General features: G+C 43.4%; 1 protein-coding gene across 1 annotated transcript; it reads left to right on the top strand.

The window, feature by feature from the left end:
• The first annotated feature begins 2153 nt into the window (after nt 1-2153).
• FAM174A (family with sequence similarity 174 member A) lies at nt 2154-25524 on the top strand. The gene is made up of 3 exons (XM_068271688.1): nt 2154-2567; nt 19406-19537; nt 25182-25524. Exons 1-3 carry the CDS (start codon nt 2278-2280, stop codon nt 25183-25185), a joined length of 426 nt encoding a protein of 141 aa, XP_068127789.1. The 5' UTR covers nt 2154-2277; the 3' UTR covers nt 25186-25524.
• Nucleotides 25525-26071: the final 547 nt, after the last annotated feature.

The raw sequence follows: 26071 nt of genomic DNA, 5'->3' as shown, positions 1-26071 counted from the left end.
TTATGTGTGTGTGCGCACACTGGAGCGATGTGATTTTGTAAAAATCCCCCATAGCATTGCATTATCAAGAGCTTTTAAAATCTGTAGTGTTTAAAAAGCTCTTGTGGTGTGCACCAGCCCTTAGTCAAAATTTGCCAGGGGTATAATTGTGGGCAGGTGTGTGTGTGTGTATATATGTATATAGATAGATAGATATTTCCCAGGATGGCTAAGCCTGGAAGTTTGAGGGTGCACCATCTAAACAATAACAGATCGCATGATTCTTGACATTTTGGGGTACTTTAAAGGGAAGGTTCAGGGACGATTAAAAAAAATTAAAATCCGCATCCACTTACCTGTGGCTTCCTCCAGCCCGTGGCAGGCAGGAGGTGCCGTTGGCGCCGCTCCGCAGGCTCCCGGTGGCGCGCCTGACCTGGCCAGGCCGGCGGCCAAGTCGGGCTTCTTCTGCGCTCCAAAATGCGCCTCACGGTGGCGCGCTGACGTCATCCGGGCTGTACTGCGCAGGCTCAGAACTACTGAGCCTGCGCAGTACAGCCCGGAGGACGTCCGATGACGTCAACGCGCCGCCGGGCACTGTTGCCGGGCACTCTCTGCGCATGAGCGTGACGTCGTTCGTGACGTCACGCACACGAGCAGAAAGTGCCCGGCAACAGGAGCGCGATCTAGGACGTGCTCTGCCGGGCAGCGCAGGCGTACTACTCCGGGTCAGTGTGACCCGGAAGTAGTAAAAGCCCCAGGGATTTGGAGATGTTCGCCGGCGAACGGTTCGCCACATCTCTACTCATCATCACTTCTATTTTCCCTATGGGTTGACAATAGTAGAACATTTTGCAGCTTCCCTTATGCATATGCACACATGCAGAGTTCTCTTTCATATCCAGCCACCCCATTGGCTGAGCAGAGCCCAACTCTTTTAAGTTCAGCCATGGTCCTAGGCAGCATCAACCAACATGATGAATAAAGGGTCAAACGTACATTTTCAAAGTTTACAATTCGATAACAGTTGAAAATTTAACCAGAGCTGATATTTAACCACTTTGTCCTCCCTGATGCGGATTCAGTAGCCACGGAATCAATGTATCGGTCTATGGAGCCCGATCACTGATTCCTCTCCCCCGCTGAAAAAGCGACAGCTTCTCTCGGAAGCTTCGCTCTTTCTGAAGCTGTGTCCCTCTAAGCGTACATTGTACGCTTAGAGTGACGTCATGTAAACAAACTCGAGATTGCCATCTTGTGGCCAAAAAGTAAAACTACAAGTAAATGTAAAAAAACATTACAATACACAAATATTTCCCCAAATAAAACACTTTTATATCCCACCCTCCCAAAAATGCCCACATAAAATGTTTAATAAAAAAAAACAAAAAACATTACTATAAAAAAAAAACACATAAATATTTACCTAAGGGTCTAAACGTTTTAAATATCTATGTAAAGATGAAATATTTCTCTCTATTTTTTTTTATAAGCTTGTAAATAGTGATGGATGCAAAACGGAAAAAAATGCTCTTTTATTTCCAAATAAAATATTGTCGCAATACATTGTGATAGGGACATAATTTAAATGGTGAAATAACCGTGACAAATGGGCAATTACAATACGTGGGTTTTAATTATGGAGGCATGTATTATTTTAAAACTATAATGGCCGAAAACTGACAAATAATGAATTTTTTCTTTTTTTTTCTTATTCTTCCTGTTAAAATGCATTTTCAGTAAAGTGGCTCTTAGCAAAATGAGCCCCCCAAAGAAAGCCTAATTGGTGGCGGAAAAAACAAGATATAGATCAGTTCATTGTGATAAGTGGTGATAAAGTTATAGGCTAATGAATGGGAGGTGAACATTGCTCGGATGCATAAGCTGAAAACGACTGAGATGTTAAGTGGTTAAACAACTTCGCCTAAACTGATTTTCCAGCATAATTTACTTTCCTCCATGGAAATTCCGATTTTCTGGAATGTGCACAACAAAAGGATGGTTGAAACAGCTACACAGACACACACAGTGAGAGCAAATATCAGGAATAAGTTGAGACTGCTGCTACAGATCCAGTACGGTGCAGAGTTACACACATAGCACTGAATATGCCAGCATGAAGTCACATGATCAACCCTCTCGGACATGTTTTGGTCACATGATCGTGACATCATACAAGGTCCTTCAGCCCTCTCGATGTCATCCTGTAAAGATGTCCATTGCTTAGCAACCAGGCAGCGTGGCCTCCCGGAGCAGGAAGTAGTGTGTGCAGGTTAGGTGCTGCAGCTGGCGAGTGGCGACATGTCTGCAGGTGGCAGGAAGCTCTGGCCGGTGAGCTGGCTGAGCGGCGCCCTGTTTCTTGGCCTCTGCTGTATGCACAGTTCCCCGGAGCCCTCACCAGCTATCCCTGCTTCTCCCACCGGCGGCCCCAAACCCCCGATCCCTGCCCCAGGGAATAGCTCAGACAGCGGAGGCCCAGCTGCCACCATCCCACCTCCGGATATCCCCAGACCTCAGACACAGCGGGCACTGGCAGTGCTGGTGCTGGTGAGCGCCGCTGTCATTGTCGTCTTCGTCATCAGGACAATCAGGTGAGGCTGCACACCCCCTCCGGCGGCACACGTCTGTGTATTGCTCTGTCTGCTCAGCTGTCCTGGGTTGCCACTCTATCTATCTATCTATCTATCTATCTATCTATCTTCTGCTACTTTTACCCCGGTATTTAAAATACTGTTTATACACTCATGTATTTAAAAAGGAAAAAAAAAAAAAACCTCTTCCAATGTGTGGTACCCTGAGGCGACTGCTATTGGAACTTTATCAGAAGACCACTAACATTTTCTCTCCAATGCCTGACACTTGTCTCTCTACCCCGCTACTCTAAATAGTGCCTATTAACGATCAATTGTCTGATTAGATTGGGCATCATTGTTGTTACCTATCGACAATAAAGGATTATTGTTCAGATCGATTCCACTTGTTTGAATTGGTTAGAATTTTCTGTCCGTTTCTAGACCTAATAGATTGTTTCCAACCGATATCAGCTATACGATTGGCCGGTTGATTGCTCAAGAGAGTGTACCTTTAATGGGTACTCTGTGTCAAAAACAAGTACTTTGATGTAGTGTGCGGCATACTGTGTGAGCAGTGCCACACACACACACCTTTAAGTTTAGCAGCAATGCTGCCAGAACTTGTACATGTATGTGCAAAAGGCAACCTCTGGATATGATTTTGAGTATGTGCACTCAACTGCTTTGGTCGAGAGAGAGTGGGCTGGTAGGGTTTGAGCCTTTGACCAGGGTTCAAATCCCAGCTCAAGCCAGTACGTAAAACAGTAAGGTCAAGGCTTCCTAATGCTCCTGGTTGCCCGTGGAGCGCACCCTAAGTGACTGCAATTCTTAAAGGGATTTTCAGGGAGGGGATTAAAAAAATAAAAATAAATTTCCACTTACCTGGGGCTTCCTCCAGCCCGTGGCAGGCAGGAGGTGCCCTCGCCGCCGCTCCGCAGGCTCCCGGTGGTCTCCGGTGCCCGACCCGACCTGGCCAGGCTGGCTGCCAGGTCGGGCTCTTCTGCGCTCCATTTCCTGGGACTTCTGCGTCCCACGCCGGCGCGCTGACATCATCGGACGTCCGCCGGGCTGTACTGCGCATGCGCAGAACTACTGCGCATGCGCAGTACAGCCTGGCGGACGTCCGATGGCTCTGCCTATTTGAATGGAAAGCGGTTGAACTGTAAATGCTAATTCCCGGAATTAGCGCTGGTTCAACACCTATGTGTATTGTTTCTATTCAGTTCAGATTTTATTCAAACCCTTATCTGAAAACATGCTCTCCGAGATAAGTGTACCAACACAAGGAATAGCAAGTGTTCTCTTCAGCCCCCTTTTTCCAGTTACTTTTCGGCCTGAATTTCCTGACTGACCACCCAGCTGTCATAATGCAGCCCCTCAATCTGTCAGCAGTCACAGGTAGTCTGTGAATGCATTTTTCATTTTTACTGAGTGCTGCAAAGCTTGTGACAAACGACAGGAAAGCCCAACAAAGCTGGAATATAGGAGGAGGGGTAACTAGAAAGCTAAGAAGGATACTGGGAAGTTGGGGTATACAGCACTAGAAAAGTGCAGAAAAAGTATGTTGAGCACAGGAAAGACTGTTTGCCACACCTAATTCTTGAACACCCAGCTACAGCTTTACCCTAAAGCCCCTTTCACACTGGGACGTTGCGTGACCCTGTTTTTACCAAAGGGTAACGCAACACCAATGAAAGTCTATGGGGTCTTTCATACTGAGACTGTGCAAAGCGATGTGATGGAAGTTACTTTCCAGGATGTCTCAGGACAGCAACCCTGAGACTTGTCTCCCTCCATTTCCAACTGGACAGGATGCTAGTTAAAAGAATTCTCTGGTATGTGTCTTCTGTTATAATGCCTTTATACTGGCTATTATTTGAGGGTTATCAAGCACCCTCCCCTGGCTCCTCAGTTTTAACTTGGTTTCCTTGGTTTCCGTCCTGGAGACACCCAAGAGGAATAGCTGCTGAGTTTATTTTGCCGGATTGGTGTCCTCTTGGCAGCACTGCTCATGCATGAAATCCCTGGGCCACAAGCGATGGTCGGGAGGCTGGTGCTGGTGGGGGAGTCCAATATAGGAGAACTAGACAGCATAAGAATTGGTACTGTTCCTGACGTTCTCCCCTATTCTGGAAAGATGGGATCACAGAAATGAGCTTCCCAGCTTGTTTCAGCAGCAGGGATATTCACTCATATAGTTCAGATTAGAGTGTGATTTTCCCCCTGTGTGTTTTACCCTCTCTCTCTTCCTCTATAATCTCGTAAGCTAATGGAAACTTTCAGGGTAATGATAGATGCAAGGAGTCATTTGCTTCCTATTTGATTGGTTAGGCCTGCAGTAAACCTATGCTAGCTGTAGAGACTGACAATTGTTGCAGGGATGTACACTCACATGGTTGATTTTAGAGCACGGGTCGAACTCCAGGCCTGGAGGGCCAGATCCATGCCAGTGTTTAGGATGGACTGAGAAAGAGAGGCATGTGTTCTACCTGATGGACCACACCTTTCCTGATTTAGACCCATCAATTCATTTGAGCTATGTCAAAAATTTGTGAGGACCTCGGCCCTCGTAGGACCGGTTTTACATACCTGTTTTAGAGTGATTTTTTTTTTCCCTGGTATAAGTTTATACTTTCTGTTGTCCTCTGTGTCCATGCAATCTAGCAGTGGGTGCAAAGCATGAGGTGAAGGTGAATTGTTGCCATTGCGGCAATAGGCTTCCCCAGGGTTATAATAAGATGATTTGTCAAGCCTGAACTGCAGCGATGGTGATTGACAATCTATGGAAATTTTCAGGAAGTGAATCTCTGGGTAGTTTCAAGGAGCTCCTTGTTTCAAACTTGTTTCAGATCTATTGTGCATTTGTTTCAGATCTATTGTGCATTTGTTTCAGATCTATTGTGCATTTGTTTCAGATCTATTGTGCATTTGTTTCAGATCTATTGTGCATTTGTTTCAGATCTATTGTGCATTTGTTTCAGATCTATTGTGCATTTGTTTCAGATCTATTGTGCATTTGTTTCAGATCGATTGTGCATTTCTTTCAGATCGATTGTGCATTTGTTTCAGATCTGATTTGCTTTTGTTTCAGACCTGACTTGTTTTTTGTTTCAGACCTGATTTGCTTTTGTTTCAGACCTGACTTGTTTTTTGTTTCAGACCTGATTTGCTTTTGTTTCAGATCTAATTTGTATTGCTTTTGTTTCAGATCTGTATTGCTTTTGTTTTGAATTTTGTTTGATTTGTCAAGCCTGCACTTAAACCTTTACTGGCTGTAGAGATTAACAATTTTTCAGTGAGGTACACTCTTAGTATTTAGAGTGTAATTCCCCCTGTATGTTTTATCCCCTCTCTATATTCTGGCAAAGGTGAATGTAAAGCAGAGGGTTTTGAGATTCTGAAATCTTAAGCAATGTGGACAGTAGGTTTTTCCAGTATTATAAGTAATTGTTGAATCTGCACAAAGGGCAGTGCTCAGTTGTGTGGCAGATTTATTCTGCATGGAAATTCACTGCCCATACAAATCTATGGGTCTGTGCACAGTGCGGGGTTGTACCTGATCGCATTGTTCTAAAAAGCGGCATGCAGATTTGTGTAAAGGCCATGTCTGGTCTCCATTGCAGTTCACACTCATAATGTTGCGTTACTATGCATGCTTTATGAACTTAACCACTGTGAACCTAGCCTACAGCTATCGTAGCGGTGGATGTTGTTGATTCACTTAAAGAGGAACTGCAGTGAAAATTCTTTATTTTTACAATAATTATGTATACATTATTTAGTCAATGTTGGCCCATTTTAAAAGCTTTCCTCTCCTTTTATGTACATTCTGACATTTATCACATGGTGACATTTTTATTGCTGGCAAGTGATGTAGCTGGAAGTAGCTGCTGCTTGCTTTTTTGGCAGTTGGAAACCGCTGTAAACAGCTATTTCCCACAATGCACTGAGATTCACAGACAGGAAACTGCCAGGAAAATGGTCCTCACAGTCTCCTGTGGGAGGGGTTTCACCACAATATCACCCATACAGAGCCCCCTGATGATCCATTTGTGAAAAGGAATAGATTTCTCATGTAAAAGGGGGTATTGGCTACTGATTAAGATGAAGTTCAATTCTTGGTCATGGTTTCTGTTTAAAGGGGAAACTGTTAGGAAGCTGTTAAAACGGATTCCAAGAATGGCAAGTTGGATAAGACTAAGGTCCTGTTTCCACTGCACGCAGATTGGATGCAGAAAAACTGACTCCAATGAATGCCTATGGGAAAATCTGCATCAGAAAAATCGCGTTTAGTGGAAACAGGCCCATAGGCATTCATTGGAGTTTTTCTGCATCCAATCTGCGTGTAGTGGAAACAGGACCTAAAGCTGTCAAACCTGATAAGCCTGAAAAATCTGCAGCCTCTTCTGAAGCTGTGTCTAAATCTAGGAAATGTGCTATGTGAAATGACCGCATGCCTGATTCTGCATAATACTTGAGTCAATTATGCACTGAAAAGGTGGTGAAAGATGAATCCCCTACATTGCTTAAAGATTTGATGGGATGGTTGAGATCAGAGATGTCATCTGCTATCAAAGAAATTGAAGAATCTGCTATCACACCTTCTAATTCAGATGTTACGCCTGCATTTACCCCCTCTACTTCTGATGCACCTATTGCTGGTCCTTCTAATCCTCCTAACAGACCTCTTAAGAGGAAGAGAGTCGAGGTTGATTCAGATAAATCTGACGTCTGAAGGGGAAGTGGATATCTATTCTCGGTAATAATTACCACAGTCCGAAGTAGACGCATCTGAGGGTAAAGGCGTTAAGTCTCAGAAATGTGCTTTTCCACATACTTTATGAAAGAGTTAATTGAAGCTATGCATAGGGCATTACCAAAGAAGAAGAAGAACAAAAAAAGTGATTCCTCTTGATCAAATGTACAAACGTTTATCTGACCTAAGATTTTATCTAAATTCCATAGATCTCAAGAGATCTTTTTACCATCCTTTTCCACTAATCCATTAAATCGAAAGGAAGAAATGTTGCAGTCTAGATGTGAGAAGGTGTCGAATCAGAATCTTTATTTTCGCCAAGCACGACTGGGTCGTGCCGGAATTGGTTTTGGCACGTACAGGATACAAGTAGTATAGGGCACACAGAGTACAACGGAAGGATCGTCACTAAAACCACATTACATACAGAGAAAGCAAGATAGGGCATACAGAATACCTCAGAAGGATCAACAGCACTATATCACACCTTACATACAGAGAAAGCATACAAACGAAAACCATGCAATTTTCCATAATTACAAAAAACTCATATTATCGCTGGGCTTGGCGCAGCTATGTATATGTGCAACGGCAAAAACATAATCACGTTGTAGTGGGGAGTGCGTGGAGAGAGTTCAGTGAGTTGACAGCTGAGGGGAAGAAGCTGTTTCTGTGTCTAGTGGTCCTGGTGTAGATGGACCGATACCTCCGGCCCAAAGGAAGCTTGCTGAATAACCGGTTGCCTGGGTGTGAGGGGTCATTTGCAATCCTCAAAGCTCTGGAGCGCAGCCTTGAGTGGTAGAGGAGGTCCAGAGCAGGTAGCGGTTTACCGATAATTCTCTCTGCTGATCTGATGACCCTCTGCAGTTTGTGTCTGTCGCTAGCGGAGGAGCTGCTATACCAGACTAGGATGGAAGAGCAGAGGACAGATTCAATCGTAGCGGAGTAGAAGCTGGTCAGAAGTTTTGGGGACATACCGAACTTCTTCAGGTGGCGGAGAAAGAATAACCTCTGCTGGGCTTTCCACTGGGTGGAGGAGGTGTTTGCCTTCCACTTCAGGTCATTGGAGATGGTTGTGCCTAGAAGTCGGACACAGGGAACTCTTTCAACTTCTTTGTCATCAACACGGATTGGAGGAGGGTGGTTGGTGTGCTTCCTAAAATCAACAGTCTTTGCCGTGTTTAGGACCAGCCCGTTCTCCCTGCATCAGTGGAAGATGCTTATAACCTGGTGGCGGTACGCTTCCTCATCATTTTTGGTGATGAGGCCGACGATGGTGGTGTCGTCAGCAAATTTGATCACTTTGACGGAGTCCGCTGTGGATCTGCAGGTGTTCGTATACAGGGAGAACAGGAATGGCGACAGGACGCACCCTTGTGGTGCTCCTGTATTTGTAATCCGAGGTTGAGAGGAGATGGTGCCTAGCTTAACGGCCTGGGATCTGTTGGTGAGGAAGTCTGTGATCCACAGGCGCAGAGTGGGGTGAACCCCGAGTGCGGCAAGGTTCTCCTGAAGTATTTTGGGGCTGATAGTATTGAACGCTGAGCTGAAGTCCAGAAGAAGGATCCTGGCGTACATGCCGGGTTTGTCCAGGTGTTCATGGAGAAGCTCCAGGCAGATATTGATGGTGTCGTCGGTGCATCTGTTTGCTCTGTAAGCAAACTGGTGCTGGTCCAGCAGGGCCTCAGTGGTGAGCTTGAGGAGGGGGAGCACCATACTTTCTAGAACTTTCATGATGACTGATGTAAGTGCCACGGGCCTGAAGTTGTTGAGGTCGGTGGCACCCTGCTTTTTGGGGACAGGGATGATGGTGGACCTCTAAAAGCAAGCGGGGACTTTACCGCTCTGAAGGGACTTGTTGAAGATAGAGGAAAGAATAGGGGCGAGTTGTCGAGCGCCGGTTTTCAGGCAGGCTGGTGACACACCGTCCGGGCTAGAGGCTTTCCTGACATTTAGCCTTAACAAGTGCTGCAGAACATCAGCCTCGTTCACCGGTGGAGGGGGCGAGATTGATCTCGGGGACTCAGAGGCAGGGAGGGGTGGAGGTCTTTGTAGCTCTGGGGGAGTCTGGTTCTCAAATCTACAGTAGAATTCACTGAGATTCTCAGCGAGCTCAGCGCTCGGTGTTGCATGCTGCGGGGGAGGCTTATAGTTAGTGGCGACCTTGAGCCCTTTCCACACAGCTCGTGAGTTGTTAGAGGAGAGGTTCTGTTCCAGTTTATCTGCATAGCTCGTCTTGGCAGCCCTCATTCTCTGTTCAGGTCATTCCTTGCTCTTCTGTATTCATCTCGGTTGCCTGACTTGTGCGCGTCCTCCTTGCTTCTGCGCAGTTGCCGTAGTTTTTTTGAGAACCACGGTTTGTTGTTAGGATAGAGTTTAAAGGTTTTCGTTGGAATACATTGATTCTCACAGAAGTTAATGTCCGAGGTAACGTTTTCTGCTAATGGAATATCTTCAGAGATCCAAGATTTGGAGGAAGTCCAATGCTTTGTTGGTTCTCTTTGCCGGGAAGCAGGCATCTAAAGCAACTATTGCAAGATGGATCAGACAAGCTATTGCTTTATCTTACTTGCACCAGGGCAAGCAGTTATCAGGACCAGTGAAAGCTCATTCAACCAGAGCGGTTTCTACTTCCTGGGCAGAGAGAGTAGAAGCTACCATTAACAAATCTGTAAAGCGGCAACCTGGTCAAGCCACAATACTTTTAAGAATTATAGACTTGATTTAACCTCTAACTCTGGCTTATGTTTTGGTAGAAGAGTTTTCCAGGCTGTAATCCCTCCCTAATTATGTCTTGTTTGTCTTCTCAGGGTTGCTGTCCTGAGATGTCCTGGAAAGACAAACTTACGGTAATGTCTTTTCCAGGAGTCGGAAGGACAGCACCCTCACTACCCACCCTGATGTATTGTTAATTATTAAAATTATTTAATTATTAAATATACAATGCATGACCAATCCTTAGACAGCAGAGTCCCCGTTATCCAGAACTCCGCAACCGGAAGTCTCCACTAACCGGCATGCCTGAAAGAGTAACTGTTAGCCCCCAAAGTGAAATTTAAATCTCTACAGCAATGTTTTATTTAGTATTAAAGTGATCCAAAAAGCCAATGCAGAACTTAAAAATCAATATAATTTTGTTACTATGTAGCCTTTTGCCCAAGCTAATGACGCAAAGCCGCATATCTGATACTGATGAGCATGCCTATGTCTGCCCGACCCCCCCCCCCCTCTCCCCCCTCTCCCCCCCAGGACCAGGTGCCGATCTATTCGCACCACAAACAGCTGACCGCTCTGACAGGGAGAGAGAGCGGCAGCACTTCCAGCGCAGCCACGGCAGAGCAGCCGCCACCGAGTCACATGTGAGACATGTGAGAGAGATGCACGGTGGCGGCTGCTCTGCCGTGGCTGCGCTGGAAGTGCTGCCGCTCTCTCTCCCTGTCAGAGCGGTCAGCTGTTTGTGGTGCGAATAGATCGGCACCTGGTCCTGGGGGGAGAGGGGGGAGAGGGGGGTCGGGCAGACATAGGCATGCTCTGCATGCTCATCAGTATCAGATATGCGGCTTTGCGTCATTAGCTTGGGCAAAAGGCTACATAGTAACAAAATTATATTGATTTTTAAGTTCTGCATTGGCTTTTTGGATCACTTTAATACTAAATAAAACATTGCTGTAGAGATTTAAATTTCACTTTGGGGGCTAACAGTTACTCTTGAAGGATAACGGGGACTTTAATTTGGGCTGTTTGTGGCGAGTTTCAAATACGTACTGAGGCTCCAGCGATATCTATCAGCCTTCCTCTTCCTCCTAGCATGCTCCTATCGGCTTCTGGCGTCAGTGTATGAAAGCCAGTGTGTCACATGACCCAATGCGGATCAGGTGACACTCCAGCTTGCATGCACGGAAGAAGCCGGAAAGCCACTGGCAATTATATGGTAGAAAGAGAAAGCCCTTAAAGAGAATCTGTATTGTTAAAATCGCTCAAAAGTAAACATACCAGTGCGTTAGGGGACATCTCCTATTACCCTCTGTCACAATTTCGCCGCTCCTCGCTGCATTAAAAGTGGTTAAAAACAGTTTTTAAAAGTTTGTTTGTAAACAAACAAAATGGCCACCAAAACAAGAAGTAGGTTGATGTACAGTATGTCCACACATAGAAAATACATCCATACATAAGCAGGCTGTATACAGCATTCCTTTTGAATCTCAAGAGATCATTTGTGTGTTTCTTTCCCCCTGTTCTCATGCACTGAAGTTTCAGGCTGCTCTTTTCTTCTTGCAAACAGCTTTGCCCTTGTTTGTAATTCCTCAGTATGTGAAAGCCCAGCCAGCTCAGAGGACGATTTATCCAGCTGATTAGAGCAGCTTATCTCTTATCTAAATAACACACAGGCAGTGTGCATAGAGGGGCCAGAAAGGGTGAGTTCATAGCAGAACCACAACACTGAAGAACTTGGCAGCCTTCCAGACACAGGCCGACAAGTCTGACAGGGGAAAGATACATTGATTTATTACAGAGACTGTCATAGTAGAAAGTGCTGCAGTTAGCCAGAACACATTAGAATAGCTTTTGGAACATGTAGGATGATAAAAAAACAGGATGCAATTTTTGTTACGGAGTCTCTTTAAAGAATAGCACCTCCCACAGTAAATTTTGGAAAAGTATAACAAGACTCTTTATTCAACATTAGGTATAATAATAATAATCACAATATTGATGATTCAATAAAGAATAAAACCATTTACAAAAAAACAAGCAAATATTTCAACATGATCCCTGCTGCATATGAAACAATCACTCTAAATGCAATATATTGTATAATACAATACCAACAAGCAATAACCAAGAAAAAATCAGACTTTATCTCACACAAAATATCTACAGCCAACAACAGCGCTGGTCAACTCTTCCACACAGTGGAATCACTCTGCAATCCTTCCTGCCTAAAAGCCCCAACCACATTCTCCAGGGAAAGGTGTGAAGAATTCTCTGCCTTCTTCACAAACAAGGTGTCTACCATCCGTGCCAGCATTACACCAACATCAATTGACCACTGGACTTTGCATCTGCCTAGTACCGTACCACCATGGCAAGTCTTTGACACTCTGAGTGAAGAAGATTTTGGAATTCTCATTCAAAGTCTCCGCCCCACTACCTGTGACCTGGATCCTGGCCCAACTGGAACCTTAATGCAGTGCCCAGAGCTGATCAGGCCAGCACTTCACAAAATCACTCAGTGCTCCTTGCAAAGTGGACTTTTCCCAGAAGAACTAAAGAAAGCGATCATAAAACCCCTCTTGAAGAAACCATCACTAGATCCGGATTCTGTAACCAACTACAGACCTGTGGCGAACTTACCATTCCTATCAAAAGTTATCGAGAAAGTAGTCGCCAACCAGCTGGAAGCCAGGCTTACAGATAACAACAACATCTTTGATACTTTTCAGTCAGGATTCAGGAAAAGGCACAGCACTGAAACGGCATTAGTCCGAGTAATGAATGATCTACTTACTGCAAGGGACAAGGGTGATTGCTCAATTTTGATTCTTCTTGACTTGTCTGCAGCATTTGATACTGTGGATCATGAAATACTAATCCAGCGACTGAAGAATTACTGTGGCCTAAGGGGTACTGTTCTTAGCTGGTTTCAGACCTTCCTATCTGGCAGGACACAGCAAGTATGTCTGGGCACACACTACTCTAATCCAGTGCCACTTCCCTATGGAGTTCCACAGGGTTCTGTACTATCACCATTACTCTTTGCAGTCTACATGCTCCCACTGGGCAAAATAATCCAGAACTATGGCCTAGGATACCATTGTTATGCAGATGACACACAACTGTATCTGTCCTTCAAGCCTGGCACCCAAGACCCATCAGCATCCATAAATGCGTGTCTAGTGGATTTACAAAATTGGATGAACACCAGCTGGCTGAGGCTGAACTCTGACAAAACAGAGGTGTTGGTGGTAGGTGGTCCACACATGATGGATAAAGTTCAAAACGCTCACCACCTCAAACTAGCAATTGGGGGAGATACTGTACAGTATAAAGACTCTGTGCGAAACCTTGGGGTGATCCTGGATGGAAATCTAAAACTCAAACAGCAGATATCAGCTGTCGTCAAGTCTTCCTTCTTCCATCTAAGAAATATAGCGAAAATCAAACACCTTATCCCAGCTGAAGACCTACCTGCCCTGGTTCATGCATTTGTATCCTCCCGCCTAGACTACTGCAACGCCCTGTTCTTCGGATCTACAGAAAAGGTTCTGCGCCCCTTACAGCTAGTACAGAATGCTGCAGCCAGAATCCTAGCCAATGCCCCCCGCAGCTCACACATCACCCCAGTACTGCAAACTCTTCACTGGTTGCCAGTAAAATGGAGAATTAATTTTAAGATCTGCCTGCTGACATTCAAGGCTCTACACCACATAGGACCCAAATACATTGGGGATCTGTTGGAACTTTATGCCCCTCCACGCACCCTCCGCTCTGCCAACAAGATGAAGCTGATTATTCCCAGGATACACTTAACATTTGGTGCTCGGGCCTTTTCCTACGCAGCCCCTACTCTATGGAACTCACTTCCACAATCAGTACGAGAGGCTCCCTCTCTGGACAGCTTTAAAAAAAGGCTAAAAACTCACCTCTTTTCCCGAGCCTTTGAGACTGCATAATGCAGGGTCACAGCGCTTTGAGTCCCCAGGGAGAAAAGCGCTATATAAATATTATTGTTATTGTTATAATGACATAATGCTGCTGTCAGATGTAATACCCCACAGTAGGCTCAATATTGAGCCCAACAGGGGGAGAACCCGGGTTCAGTATACAACCTAGTGTGATGCAAGACCAGTATACAACACCTGTGCAATAAAATCTTAAAGCATAAACACCTCAATAAATATCACATATATAAAAAATAAAGGGCACAATTGCTATCCAGATATACAGTATTAATAGTGATAAGAGGATGCCTGGTAGAAAATTGAGACAAAGGACCAGCCCATAGGAAAAGGAGAGCATAAAGTGGAGTAGTGCAAAAATAGGAGATACTTAGCCCAGAAATTATAAAGGTCAATCTCTGCAGCACAGCAGGGAACAAGAAATCGCCTCAGAGGACAAGGTCCCACTAGTTCCGCGAGCGTCACCCCGCTTTTTCAAGGAGAGGGTGCGATTGACCTTATCATGTGTATGTACAGTGCCTAGCGCACAAATAACTATGTTGTGTTCCTTTTTTTCTTTCTCTGCCTGAAAAAGTTAAATATCAGGTATGTAAGTGGATGACTCAGTCCTGACTCAGACAGGAAGAGACTACAGTGTGACCCTTACTGATAAGAAATTCCAACTATAAAACCTTTTCCTAGCAGAAAATGGCTTCTGAGAGAAAGACAGTGGTAAAAAGGGGAATTTCTTATCAGTGAGGGTCACACTGTAGTCACTTCCTGTCTGAGTCAGGACTGAATCAGCCACTTACATACCTGATATTTAACTCTTTCAGGCAGAGAAAGAAAAAACACAGCATAGTCATTCGTGTGCTCCTGGCGACTACCTGAGTCAGGCTCAGGATTACCTCTCCTGGCTGCTTTTGTCAACCCCAAGCTTGGCACTCTACATACACATGTCTATCTCATCATGCCACATGTCAGTTCGGGTATCTTTTAAGGGCTTTCTTTTTCTACCATATAATTGCTCTTGTTTTGAGCCCTAGCACACAGTTATTTGGTTGAGGTGTTGCAGACACTTTCCAAAAACTATTGGAAAGCCACTGACAGCCTGCTGGGAAGAAGAGAAAGGCTGCTAGACATCGCTGGAGGCTCGGTAAGTATTTAGAACAGCAGGCTTGTGCTTTTTCAGCCAGTTGCTTAAACAACCGACAAGCACATGTAACCGGCATCAGGCGGTCCCCGCTGGTGCCAGGAACCGGGGACTCTGCTGTATAGTAAACTTCTGATATGGTAAACTACTTGGCCAGATCGCTTGAAGAAACTAGTTGGGGATTCCAACTATACCCCACTATACAAAATATGTTTTGTTTGCTGTGTTTATTGCTGTTGCTGACAATTCTACACTTCCTGTTAGGACAGGAAATTATGGGAATCCCCTCAGATGGGGAGCCAAGACAGTGCTAAAATTTCACAAGACATTTTAGTTCCTAAACACTGTTGAAAACAAATTTTGAAAAAAATAAAGAAATCCCAGAGTTGGGATTTTATTTCTCTTAATGGATTCAGTGGAAACCAGACAACAACTTTGATTTCCTGCAGGAGAGAGGAGCTTACGTGAGCTGAACTACCAAAGCCGAGGAGAAATTCATGCGGCAGCGCTTGACGCAGACATCTGTGATGTATGTAGACTATTATGGCAGAGACAGGTTTTTACAATAAATGTTTTATTGAAGCATAAAGTTATATAGCCACTGTTTCACTGCCTTGAGTTATCACTTAGAAAAACAGTGGCTTCTTTTCTGGCTTCTGGAGAGAAAAAATAGATTCTGGGGGGAAAAAATCCAATAAATCAGCATCTGATGATGAAATTTTGCCTGCACCCTCGTTACAGCAACGTTAATATGTGGAGCGGTCTTGTGACAGTAATAGGGAGCCTGATTGCTCCACTGGCAACAGCTTATGGCTGATAATCCACTAACCAAATTTTGTTTGTTGATTTGTGAAATGTCAATGGATGCAGTCAGCGGTAGTATCTCAGAATTTTTACTGTGACATTAAGCAGCAAAGCTATCATAATTATGTCTAATCCGTACATTACTGTAGACAATCTGCGGAATTTATTACTTTCAAATTGCTTTTCAGCATATGCATTATGTTGTCTGTGTTTTGAATTGACCTAATGTTCCTGCAGTTCATTGCTGTGATATCAGACGGTGTTTGTCATAATTACGGCTTTAATATTTTTTTTTTCTGATTAAATATTTACATTCTGCTGTAATTAACAGGAGCGCTGAGCGAGTTTGTAGCTGGTTAGTTTATGTAATTGTGGGGAATGATTATGTTCGCGCTTCTGACCCAGCCTCGTGTCTTGTAACTTGTTTTCTCACCACATCAGTCATGTTCTCGTGAATAATGTGTTAATCCCAGTGATGCAGCAGACTTGTACTTATATACTTAACACCTAAGTTAACCTCCCTGGCAGTTTGATTATTTCCATATTTTAGGGTCTAAAAACAGTGGAATTTTTAGCATGCTTTTAGACCCTAAAATCCGGAAAACATCTCAACGCAGAGAGGTCTGTGGCAGCCCAGCACTTACCTTCCTGGGATCCAGGAAGCGTTGCAATTCTCCCTCTGTCCTCTGGGTGACACTGTAACCTTATAGTGAGATTGGCATATGTCGTCATGACGACAGACGGCGATCTCACCAGAGGAATGCAGAACCGCTGAAGACAGGAAGGAGCATGGCTGCTGGTGCCTGGATCTCGGGGGAGGTGAGTTAAAACATCCACTGCGCATGAAGCTCTGCACAGACCTCCTGGCGACTACCCGAGTCAGGCTCGGGATTACCTCTCCTGGCTGCTTTTGTCAACCCCAAGCCTGACTTGGAGATACCGCCAGGGAGGTTAAAGGACAACTGAAGTAAGAGGGATGTGTAGGCTGCCATATGTATTTCCTTTTAAGCAATGCCATTTGCCTGGCTGTCCTGCTGATACTCTGCTTTGAATACTTTTAGCCAGATACCGTGAACAAGCATGCAGCAGATCAGGTGTTTGACAGTATTGTCAGATCTAAGAAGATTAGCTGCATGCTTGTTTCTGGTGTTATTCAGACACTACTGCAGCCAGGGCTGCAAGGAAACTGGTATTGCTTAAAAGGAGATAAATATGGCAGCCTCCATATTCTTCTCATTTCAGTTGTCTATTAACAAACCAACCCCCTGAGTGGAAATGAAAAGATTAGTCTTCTTATGCTTATGTGTTTAAAATGTCTTAAAGAGGAACTCCAGTGAAAATAATTTAATATAAAAAGGTGCTTAATTTTTACAATAATTATGTATACATGATTTAGTCAGAGTTTGCTCATTGTAAAATCTTTCCTCTCCCAGATTCACATTCTGACATGTATTACATGGTGACATTGTTACTGTGGGCAGATTATGTAGCTGTTCTGGCTTTAACAGTCAGCTATAAACAGCCATTTCCTGTGTGTGTCATTGTTACATTGTGGCAGTTTGCCCAGAGTACCGTACGGTACCAGAGCCTCTTGTGGGAGGGGTTTCAGCACAAAATCAGTCATACAGCGCCCCCTGATGGTCTGTTTGTGAAAATCATTATATTTTTCATGTAAAAGTGGGTATCAGCTACTGATTGGGATAAAGTTCAATTCTTGGTCGGAGTTTCTCTTTAAGTCTCATATGCGCATGCAACTTTTCCACCCAACTATCATCCAAACTTTGTCTGTTGGGCGTTTGTGGCAAACTACTAGACAAATGTCTAATAACAGGCGGTTTGCCCAAACCAAGCGGGGAATCAACTCACATGACTGGTGGGCTGATATCCTGCAGCTGGCTGCATGTGTACAGGTCGTTAGAACGACTTGTACTCGGCCATATCATGCAGTGCGTCGTTCTGCTTGTGCGCAGTATGAAAATGAATTGGATGTTTAGCTGGTTTGGCCATGTAGAAATACAGGTTGTGTCAACGGGTTGTTGTGCGGTTAGTCATGTCATTGTGTTGGTTGTGTGCGTTGTTGGACATAAGTATGCGCCTTTAAAGGTGAGATTCTGATCAATAATGCAGTGTATTATACTCTTGATTTGAGCCCCATTCTATACCTACCATTTCCTTTGTGTATAGTTGAAGTACTGTTCAAAATATAAAAGTTTTCTCGTAAGTCAGCTCAATTGCAGGCGTATGATCCAGTTGCATTTTTTTGTTAATAATTAACATAGTTTTTTTATTAATTTTTGCAAACTATAAAAAGTTACAGAACGAAAAGTAGAGACAACAACTAACCATATAAAAAATGCAACATCACGTCACATACAACCCACCTGGTACACACGCCACCACGTGATGGAGCTTGTCACAATGGCAGGCACTGAAGTGATGGCGAATGAGGCCCTGAGTTGCTCCAGCAGGGCAGGTAAGACTTTACAGTGCACGGACACGAGGGGCATTTTACAATTGGGGAGTGTCCAGGCAGATGGAAGGGCCTACTAAAACCTACAGTATGTATAATCGCTCTGCGACATTTGGGTAGGCCTCTCTTTAATCAGATTCGTTCAGAGAGAGATCTGTTTCATGGTCTAGCGATGTATGGGCACCTTGAAAATAACAATAGTGGAAAAATGGCTGAACAAGGAGTTGACCACCTTTTCTAGCATAGTGTTAGATTTATTTATTTATTTTCTTAGTTCAATCTGACATCTGATCTATTAGAAAACTGCATAATGTTTGCCTACCTTATAGTGTACCAGAGACGAAGCACCCTCATGTATTTTACCATATACAGGTATGTACTGGTTGAACTCGATGGACGTATGTCTTTTTTTCAGCCAAAATAACTATGTAACTATGTAACTATATTAGTGGGAACATTAGAGAAAACACCCACCCTGCTCTCTGTTTCATCCTTCACTGCTCAGCCTGCTTGTCATCAGCCCTGATAAAATCCTGGACTGAGCATTCAGTCTGGCTTTGCTTAGGAATCATTATAGCGGAGTCTGTCTTCTCTGTCTTTTCAAGCCCAAGCCTGCCCCCTTCTGGCTCTGCTATAATGACTAAGCTATAATGATTCCTGAGCAAAGCCAAACTGAATGCTGAGTCTAGGATTTTATCAGGGCGGATAACAAGCAGGCTGAGCAGTGAAGGATGAAACAGAGAGCAGGGTAGGTGTTTTCTCTAACGTTCCCACTAATATATATGGTAAAATACATGAGGGTGCTTCGTCTCTGGTTCACTTTAACTTTCTTGTGTCTCTGTTACAGGAAGTAAGGTGACTTATTTCCAGTGGGGACACAGACAATAATAAAACTTGACAAAGATTTTAACTCTTCCCCTCTTGTCTCCACAAAATTGCTTTTAATTATTATGTGTATCCTACTGCTTATTTGTATCATCTTACAGCTAAACCGTGCGTTTTGTTTGATTTTAGAACAAGAAGGACAAACAAGAAAACCAGAAAATATGGAGTACTAGATACGAATATAGGAAATATGGAGCTTACTCCCTTAGAACAAGAGGATGAAGATGATGATACATTGTTTGATGCCAATAATCCCCGGAGGTGAGAACCTATGAACTGAAAATTAAACAAGAACAATAAACAATTGTGTATCTATAGTTGTAATTTCTAGAATCCCATAGGAAACAAATCCTACCCTCATGTACAGGAACAGTCAAACGTTTAATGGTATTCAGGTCCCATAAAGACAGATCTTAGACTTTTGAACTCTGTATCTGTCCTGCATTCAGATGTGTCCTTCTTAAGCATTGTACACCTGCTGGATAGTTCTCAGCAGATTTGGCTGGTTGGGAATGTATGATGGTACCGATCCTCTGTGATGCACCAACGAGAGATCCAGACTTCCCAATCATTTCTTCCATTGTTTCTTCCCTTATGCTGCTCACTCTGTAGTGCCCCGTGCATCAACCTTCCTCCTGCCCATCACTGTATATTCTGCTGCAAAATTTGCAATGAAAGTGGATTACCCCCAACACGACTCAACCCTGGTGTGGGTGTGATTGTTGTGTTGGGGTTTGGCAGCTAGCCCTGTTACACCTGAAGTTTTTTTCCTTTGTTTTTGTTTGTAAAATAACATTTTATTAAAGTTTGGCAATACAAAGGTAACAAACAATAAAACAGAAGACAGAGTTACCTGCCTGTATTTATCGATATGGAGAGATCACAGAAAAATGTGTTCAAGTCAAGAAGACAATAAAGTATGGTAGCAAATACAATGTTAATCTGTACAAAGATCCTTGGTAGCAGATTTAGAACAATGATAGGTAGGCTAATATTTTGGTTATCTAATAACCCGATCCATACTACAGTAAGTGGATTCAATTGATTTAACACATCGATTCAAACCTAGAACAAGAAATGAAATGATCTCTCCTGGAGAATATGTGCAGCAGTCGGGATTTAGGAGGGAAAGATGAAGAATATGGGAGAGAGGGTGAAGGACGGGAACAGAGAAAGGTAGGAATGATGTACTGTGGCCCCAGAACCCCCAAGGGCCGAACCAAAGGATAGTCATGGTATGGTGGCTGTCGTGTCTATAACCTACTAGGCACAAGAAAAGGTAATAGGGTTAGAGCATATTAGAGCATGTCAAGAGCTTTACATGATTCACGAAAGTCCACCCATACCTCCCATTTTGTTATAAAGGCTTCAGAGGTACCTTGAGTATCTGTATAGAGATCTTCCATTCTCATAATATGGTTAATTTTTTAAAAATAGTTCTGCTATGGAGGGTGCTATATTAGATTTCCAGTGCCATGAAATAAGTAGTCGGGCAGCTATCATTAACTGGGGCGTGAGTGATTTTTTTTTTTTAATTGCAGAGACTTTATCAGAAAGTAAGGTTAATAGTGCAGTAGAGATTGACAGATGTAGAGTTTTGCAGTATAGATGTTTATGAATCAGGAAGAATTTGGCCCAGAATGGTTGGTTTAATGGGCATTCCCACCACATGTGGAGAAATGTCCCTGGAGCCTGGGAACATCTCCAGCAGGTCAGTGGGGTTGTCGAATTGAATTTGGATATCTGCACTTGAGTGTGGTGCCATCTGGTAAAGACTTTGTAATTTCTTTCCTGGTGGAGAGTAGATATGGAGGCCTTGTGAATTAGGGTGAAAATCTTTTCCCATTGTTCCGCTAACAGAGTACTCCCAAGGTCTCTATCCCAATTATCTGTGAGTTTGAGTAGGTCTCAATCACTAGAAAAACAAACGAGAAATGAGTACAGCAATGAAACCTTGTGTAGAGTGGATGTGGAAGATGCGCAAATACATTCAAATTCTGCGAGGGATTTGTGGATGTTAGATTTTGAGTGTATAGTTCTATGGAACCCGGATAATTGACTCCAGGTCAGCCATCCAATTTGAGGTTGGTTATCTAGATCAGAGTTCCCCAACCCTGTCCTCAAGGCCCACCAACAGTGCATGTTTTGCATGAAACCACAAACATGCACAGGTGAGGTAATTACTGTCTCAGCAGAGCTGATTAACTACCTCTGTGGATTCCCACCAAACATGCACTGTTGGTGGGCCCTGAGGACAGGGTTGGGGACCACTGAGCTAGATTACCTATTAAATCTCTTGAAATCAATTGACCCCCAGCGGTAATATGTCGGACCTGTGGCCAAAAGTCCCATGGCCATCCTAAAATGGAGTGGGCATGGGTTCCAGAAGCAAAGCCTGGGTGATCTAGTAAGGAGGTAAGAGGACTGAAAGGTGTGGAAAGGTTTAATCTATCATGAAGAGTATGCCACATTTTGATCACAATTTGGGCTCAAAAGGCCATGTCCACAGATTGTGGTCTGTGTTCAATTGGTAACCAAAGAACTGCCCTAGGATCAAGTGCAGACCAGTGTGCCTGGTGTACCCAAGTGTATGCCGAGTTTGCCTGCCACTCTGGTGCAAATACTCGCCTCCTCTGGCTGGTGTACCCAAGTGTATGCCGAGTTTGCCTGCCACTCTGGTGCAAATACTCGCCTCCTCTGGTGCCCAGCATTCTTTTCAATTGTCACATTGAGACACAGGCACTCATGGGGACAATTGAAAAAGGTGCCAGGCACCAGAGTAGGTGAGGATTTGCGCTAGTTTGACAGGTGGGCTTTCAACATTCACCACAAGCCCAGGGGGGACACGCATACACTTGGAGAGGGGAGGGGGGGGCAGACGGCTGCTGGTCTAGCATGATTTTCAATAGATTTCCAACTCTATACGTGATGAATTTAAAAGATACATTATTTGGCACCCTCACAATAAATTTACTTGTACATGCAACACCTTTTTCTGTGTCCGAAGCCTGCCACCAGTGCAAATACTTTTTTTTTTTTTTTTTTTTTTTTTTATATTCATCCTGGGTTAGCATCCATCTTGAGCTCCCTTCTGCATGAAAAACACAATCACTCCAAAATCACAAATGCTGGAAAAACACAGAGAAATCTACTTCTTCCTACTCAGTATAGGTCACTAAGGGACAGCAGGTTCAAACTGGTACATGCATCATAAATTAGACCTGGTACTTTCAAAGTATATAGAAAAGTGGGCATCCAGTTCAAGGACTCAGGAACCCTTTAAAGATCTTAAAGTGAATAACTTAAGGAGAGCCTGAAAATCTTATTTTCTGAGCTTCAAACAAGCAGTAGCCTCAACAGCACCATCCAGATTCCTAAACATTTATCTATAACTATAACTAATACTACAGGTTCTACTAGAAAAACTTTCCTTCAGCCCTTTCCTATTTTATTTAATGTAGTGGGCTATTCACATCAGATGTCAATGGTATCTGCCTCATCTGCTAACCCAATCAGCACCTTTCTATACCCCACCCCCATGTAGACTGTAAACTTGCATGGGCAAATTGGGCTGATTGTCCTACGTTTTTGTGTTGCTAGATGTACCAATAGCCCACTCAGTCGGGGCTGTGGAATTTGTACAAAAATCATCCAACTTCGACTCTTCCATTTATGAAACCTCTGACTCCAGGTACCCAAAGCTGCTCCAACCTTGTTTTGGAGTGAGTACAACTCCACCTACTCCACACTCCTCAGTTTATGAAAACACCAATGACTCCAGGCACCCAAAAATTGCCCTGACTCTGAATCCACAGTCCTGCTCATTGTACAATGTTTATATTTACCATCCTCGCTATAATCTGTGCTATACTCTGTACAGTGCTAGGTAAAACAATGGCACTTAATAAATAATAACCAATCGCTCCCCTAGCAAAGCACGTACGCCTAGTGAAGTGAATATCATCTGTTGAGTATGTCATGCCCATGATAATAAAGGTGATTGATTGGTCCTTATTTTAAAACAGTTTTAATTATTATTGTTAATGATTTCATTTATTAAGATGCCTCCTGCTACAACTATTCACTACCGTTAGCTGGGATTTATTACTAGTGCGCACACACTGGATGATCTGCTGTTGCCTATGTTTGCATTAGCTACTTTCTCAGGCCAAGTAGAATTCTGTAATGTATTAAGGAAACGATCGGTAATGTGATTGATCAGGATCAAATGGCCCTACTAGCCTCTTTGTTTTTGTACAATACAATCGGAACAATCTGATTCACTTAAAATTGTACCGTTCATTAAAATTTATGAAAACCCTTAAGTTTTACTTGGTTTCACTTCTGCAGAAGGCACTGAAAGGGTTAAACCTCAGTGTTTACTATATGGAGAGCTGCCTTGGCAGAGCTCTCCTGAAGTCTATTCACAGTTTGTTAAGAACTAATTAGATAGGTTGATCTACCTAAACAAACGCAAAACACAGAGAACTGATTTTATTTTTTTAGCAACTATATGTGGAGTGATGACTTTTAATTGTGTGCTGTGCAAGAGTTTGTGACCAATATTGAGGTTCAGCTTCTTCCTTCAGTTTCGGTAGCTTGCATCTCTGGAAATACTCATTCTTTTGAAATACAGTATTTAGTAAAAGTAACCTCTAGTTTTACGTTTTTTACATCCTATACTCATATTTTCTATTGCTAGGTTGGTGTTGGTGACAGGTTTGCTTTATGTACTGTGATAATCTACTTATGTTAGACTTGCTATTCCAGCTCAGAACTTTTCAATTTAAAAACACTATTTCTTTAGAAACATCAATATCTCAAACCTCTGCAATAAAAAGATAGAGGAATTGGCTTAAAATAATGAAGACACAATTTTCATATTGCCAGGAGGCATATCCTCTCCTGAAAGTCGTAAAATACAGGAACAAATTGATATTTTATGCAAATTATTGAAATCTGTAGGTGCTTTTTTTTAGTTCCAAGTAAATTATTGTTCTGTGTTCTGGAGTCATTTAAGATTTATTGCTATTACTCTGCAATATGCAGGACAATAATCTGTGAATCTGTTTATTTTGACTGATGTGTACAGGTGTGTAACTGTTCATTAGAATGACAAATGGTGACAAGTGTATAATATAAACCTATAATATAGTAGCTGTTTCTTTAGCATGTCTATAAAAAAGCTGGAAGACCTTTTAAGTGAGGTTTTTATCTTTGTCACTTAAGTGGTAAAGTAACCAGTGTCGTGACTTCTGGTGCACTTCCGGGTTTCCTGCGGAAGTCACAGGTTAACGCACTGCCACCTGTGCGTTACTTTTGCGATTCCCAGAGCACTGCCGTTGCATCACATCGCAACGCAGGCAGGGTGTCATGTCTCAAGTAATCCTGAGCCAAAGTTCAAAATAAGACATTTACCCTGAAGAGAGGGAAGCCTCCAGAACCTATTGAGGCTTCCCTCGGTGGTCCTGCAGGAAGTAAAAACATGGGATTTGTTGACTTTCAGTTGCTTTTGCTGTCATTCAAATGCAACGCCACCAACAGCAAACGAGTTCTAGAAGCTGCATGTTGCTCACGAAACACTGGGATCTACTGCCAGGCTTTCATGAAAGCCAACAAATGCTCATACTAAATGCTCCCATTCACTTGCATGGGACTGTGCTCAATCCCTAAAAACGTTGTTTGCCCGTCAACCAAAAAGCAGCTTTTAACGCCCGCAAAGCGTCCTTGTGAACCAGCCCTTAGAACAGTTGCCCACAAGTATATTTGGGGAGAAGGGGATGTATTTGGGCTGTTTTTTGTTTTGAAAGAATGCTGAAAGGAGCTAATACATTTGTAAATTGTACATTTACTTAAAAATTCAAAGAAAGGACTGATCATTTTTGCATCATTTTTTTTCCTTCAGGTGAGATTGTGCCTTTTTATTGAACTCCATTGAAGACAAAGAACTGGATCTGCTTTAAAAATATGAAAACCTAAAAGAAGTCATTTGCACATACATGTAGCGGTACACCAAGCCTCATGTCAGAGAAAGGAAACTGTTGATTTTGTACATACTCTGTGTAAATACGCTGGCCTTTTATTTAATTTAAGTATTATTTTTTGGGGCAGATTTTGCTTTTACATCAGTGATACATGTTTTATTTAAATATGTTTATTTACTATGTATAAATTGTGTTAAAATATGAGTTTTGCAAAATCCTTTTGAATTGTAACTGCTTTAATGTAAATAAAACTGTTATAGTAGATCACGCTTTGTGGTTGTTGTTTTACGCAGTTTACGAACACTACAGACTGCACATATATATCGGTGTAAGCAGGTTTAATATAGTGGTCATGTACACCTATTTCAGCCCAATGATGCATTATTCTTTAACTTTTCATTTACTTTTAAAGAGGACCTGTACCGATAGATGGGGGGGTTAACCATCTTAGTGGTATGGACGAGCTCAGCTCGTCCATCACCGCCGATGGCTGCCGCTCAGGCCCTGCTGGGCCGATTTTGTTCAAATAAAAAGCAGCACACGCAGCCGGCACTTTGCCAGCCGCGTGTGCTGCCCGATCGCCGCCACTCTGCGGCAATCCGCCGCGAGCAGCGGCGAAAGAGGGTCCCCCCAGCCGCCTGAGCCCTGCGCAGCCGGAACAAATAGTTCCGGCCAGCGCTAAGGGCTGGATCGGAGGCGGCTGACGTCCATGACGTCACTCCGCTCGTCGCCATGGCGACGAAGTAAGCAAAACACGGAAGGCCGCTCATTGCGGCCTTCCGTGTTACTTCTGGCTGCCGGAGGCGATCGG

Source organism: Hyperolius riggenbachi, chromosome 1 (genome assembly GCF_040937935.1).
Source record: "Hyperolius riggenbachi isolate aHypRig1 chromosome 1, aHypRig1.pri, whole genome shotgun sequence".
Taxonomy (NCBI): Eukaryota; Metazoa; Chordata; class Amphibia; order Anura; family Hyperoliidae; genus Hyperolius; species Hyperolius riggenbachi.
This window is presented reverse-complemented; position numbering and strand designations above follow the sequence as displayed.

Coding starts and splice junctions, on each gene's coding strand:
- FAM174A (XM_068271688.1), top strand. CDS start 2,278: ATGTCTGCAGGTGGCAGGAAGCTCTGGCCGGTGAGCTGGCTGAGCGGC. Junction 2,568..19,405: donor TTCGTCATCAGGACAATCAG/GTGAGGCTGCAC, acceptor GTTTGATTTTAG/AACAAGAAGGACAAACAAGA.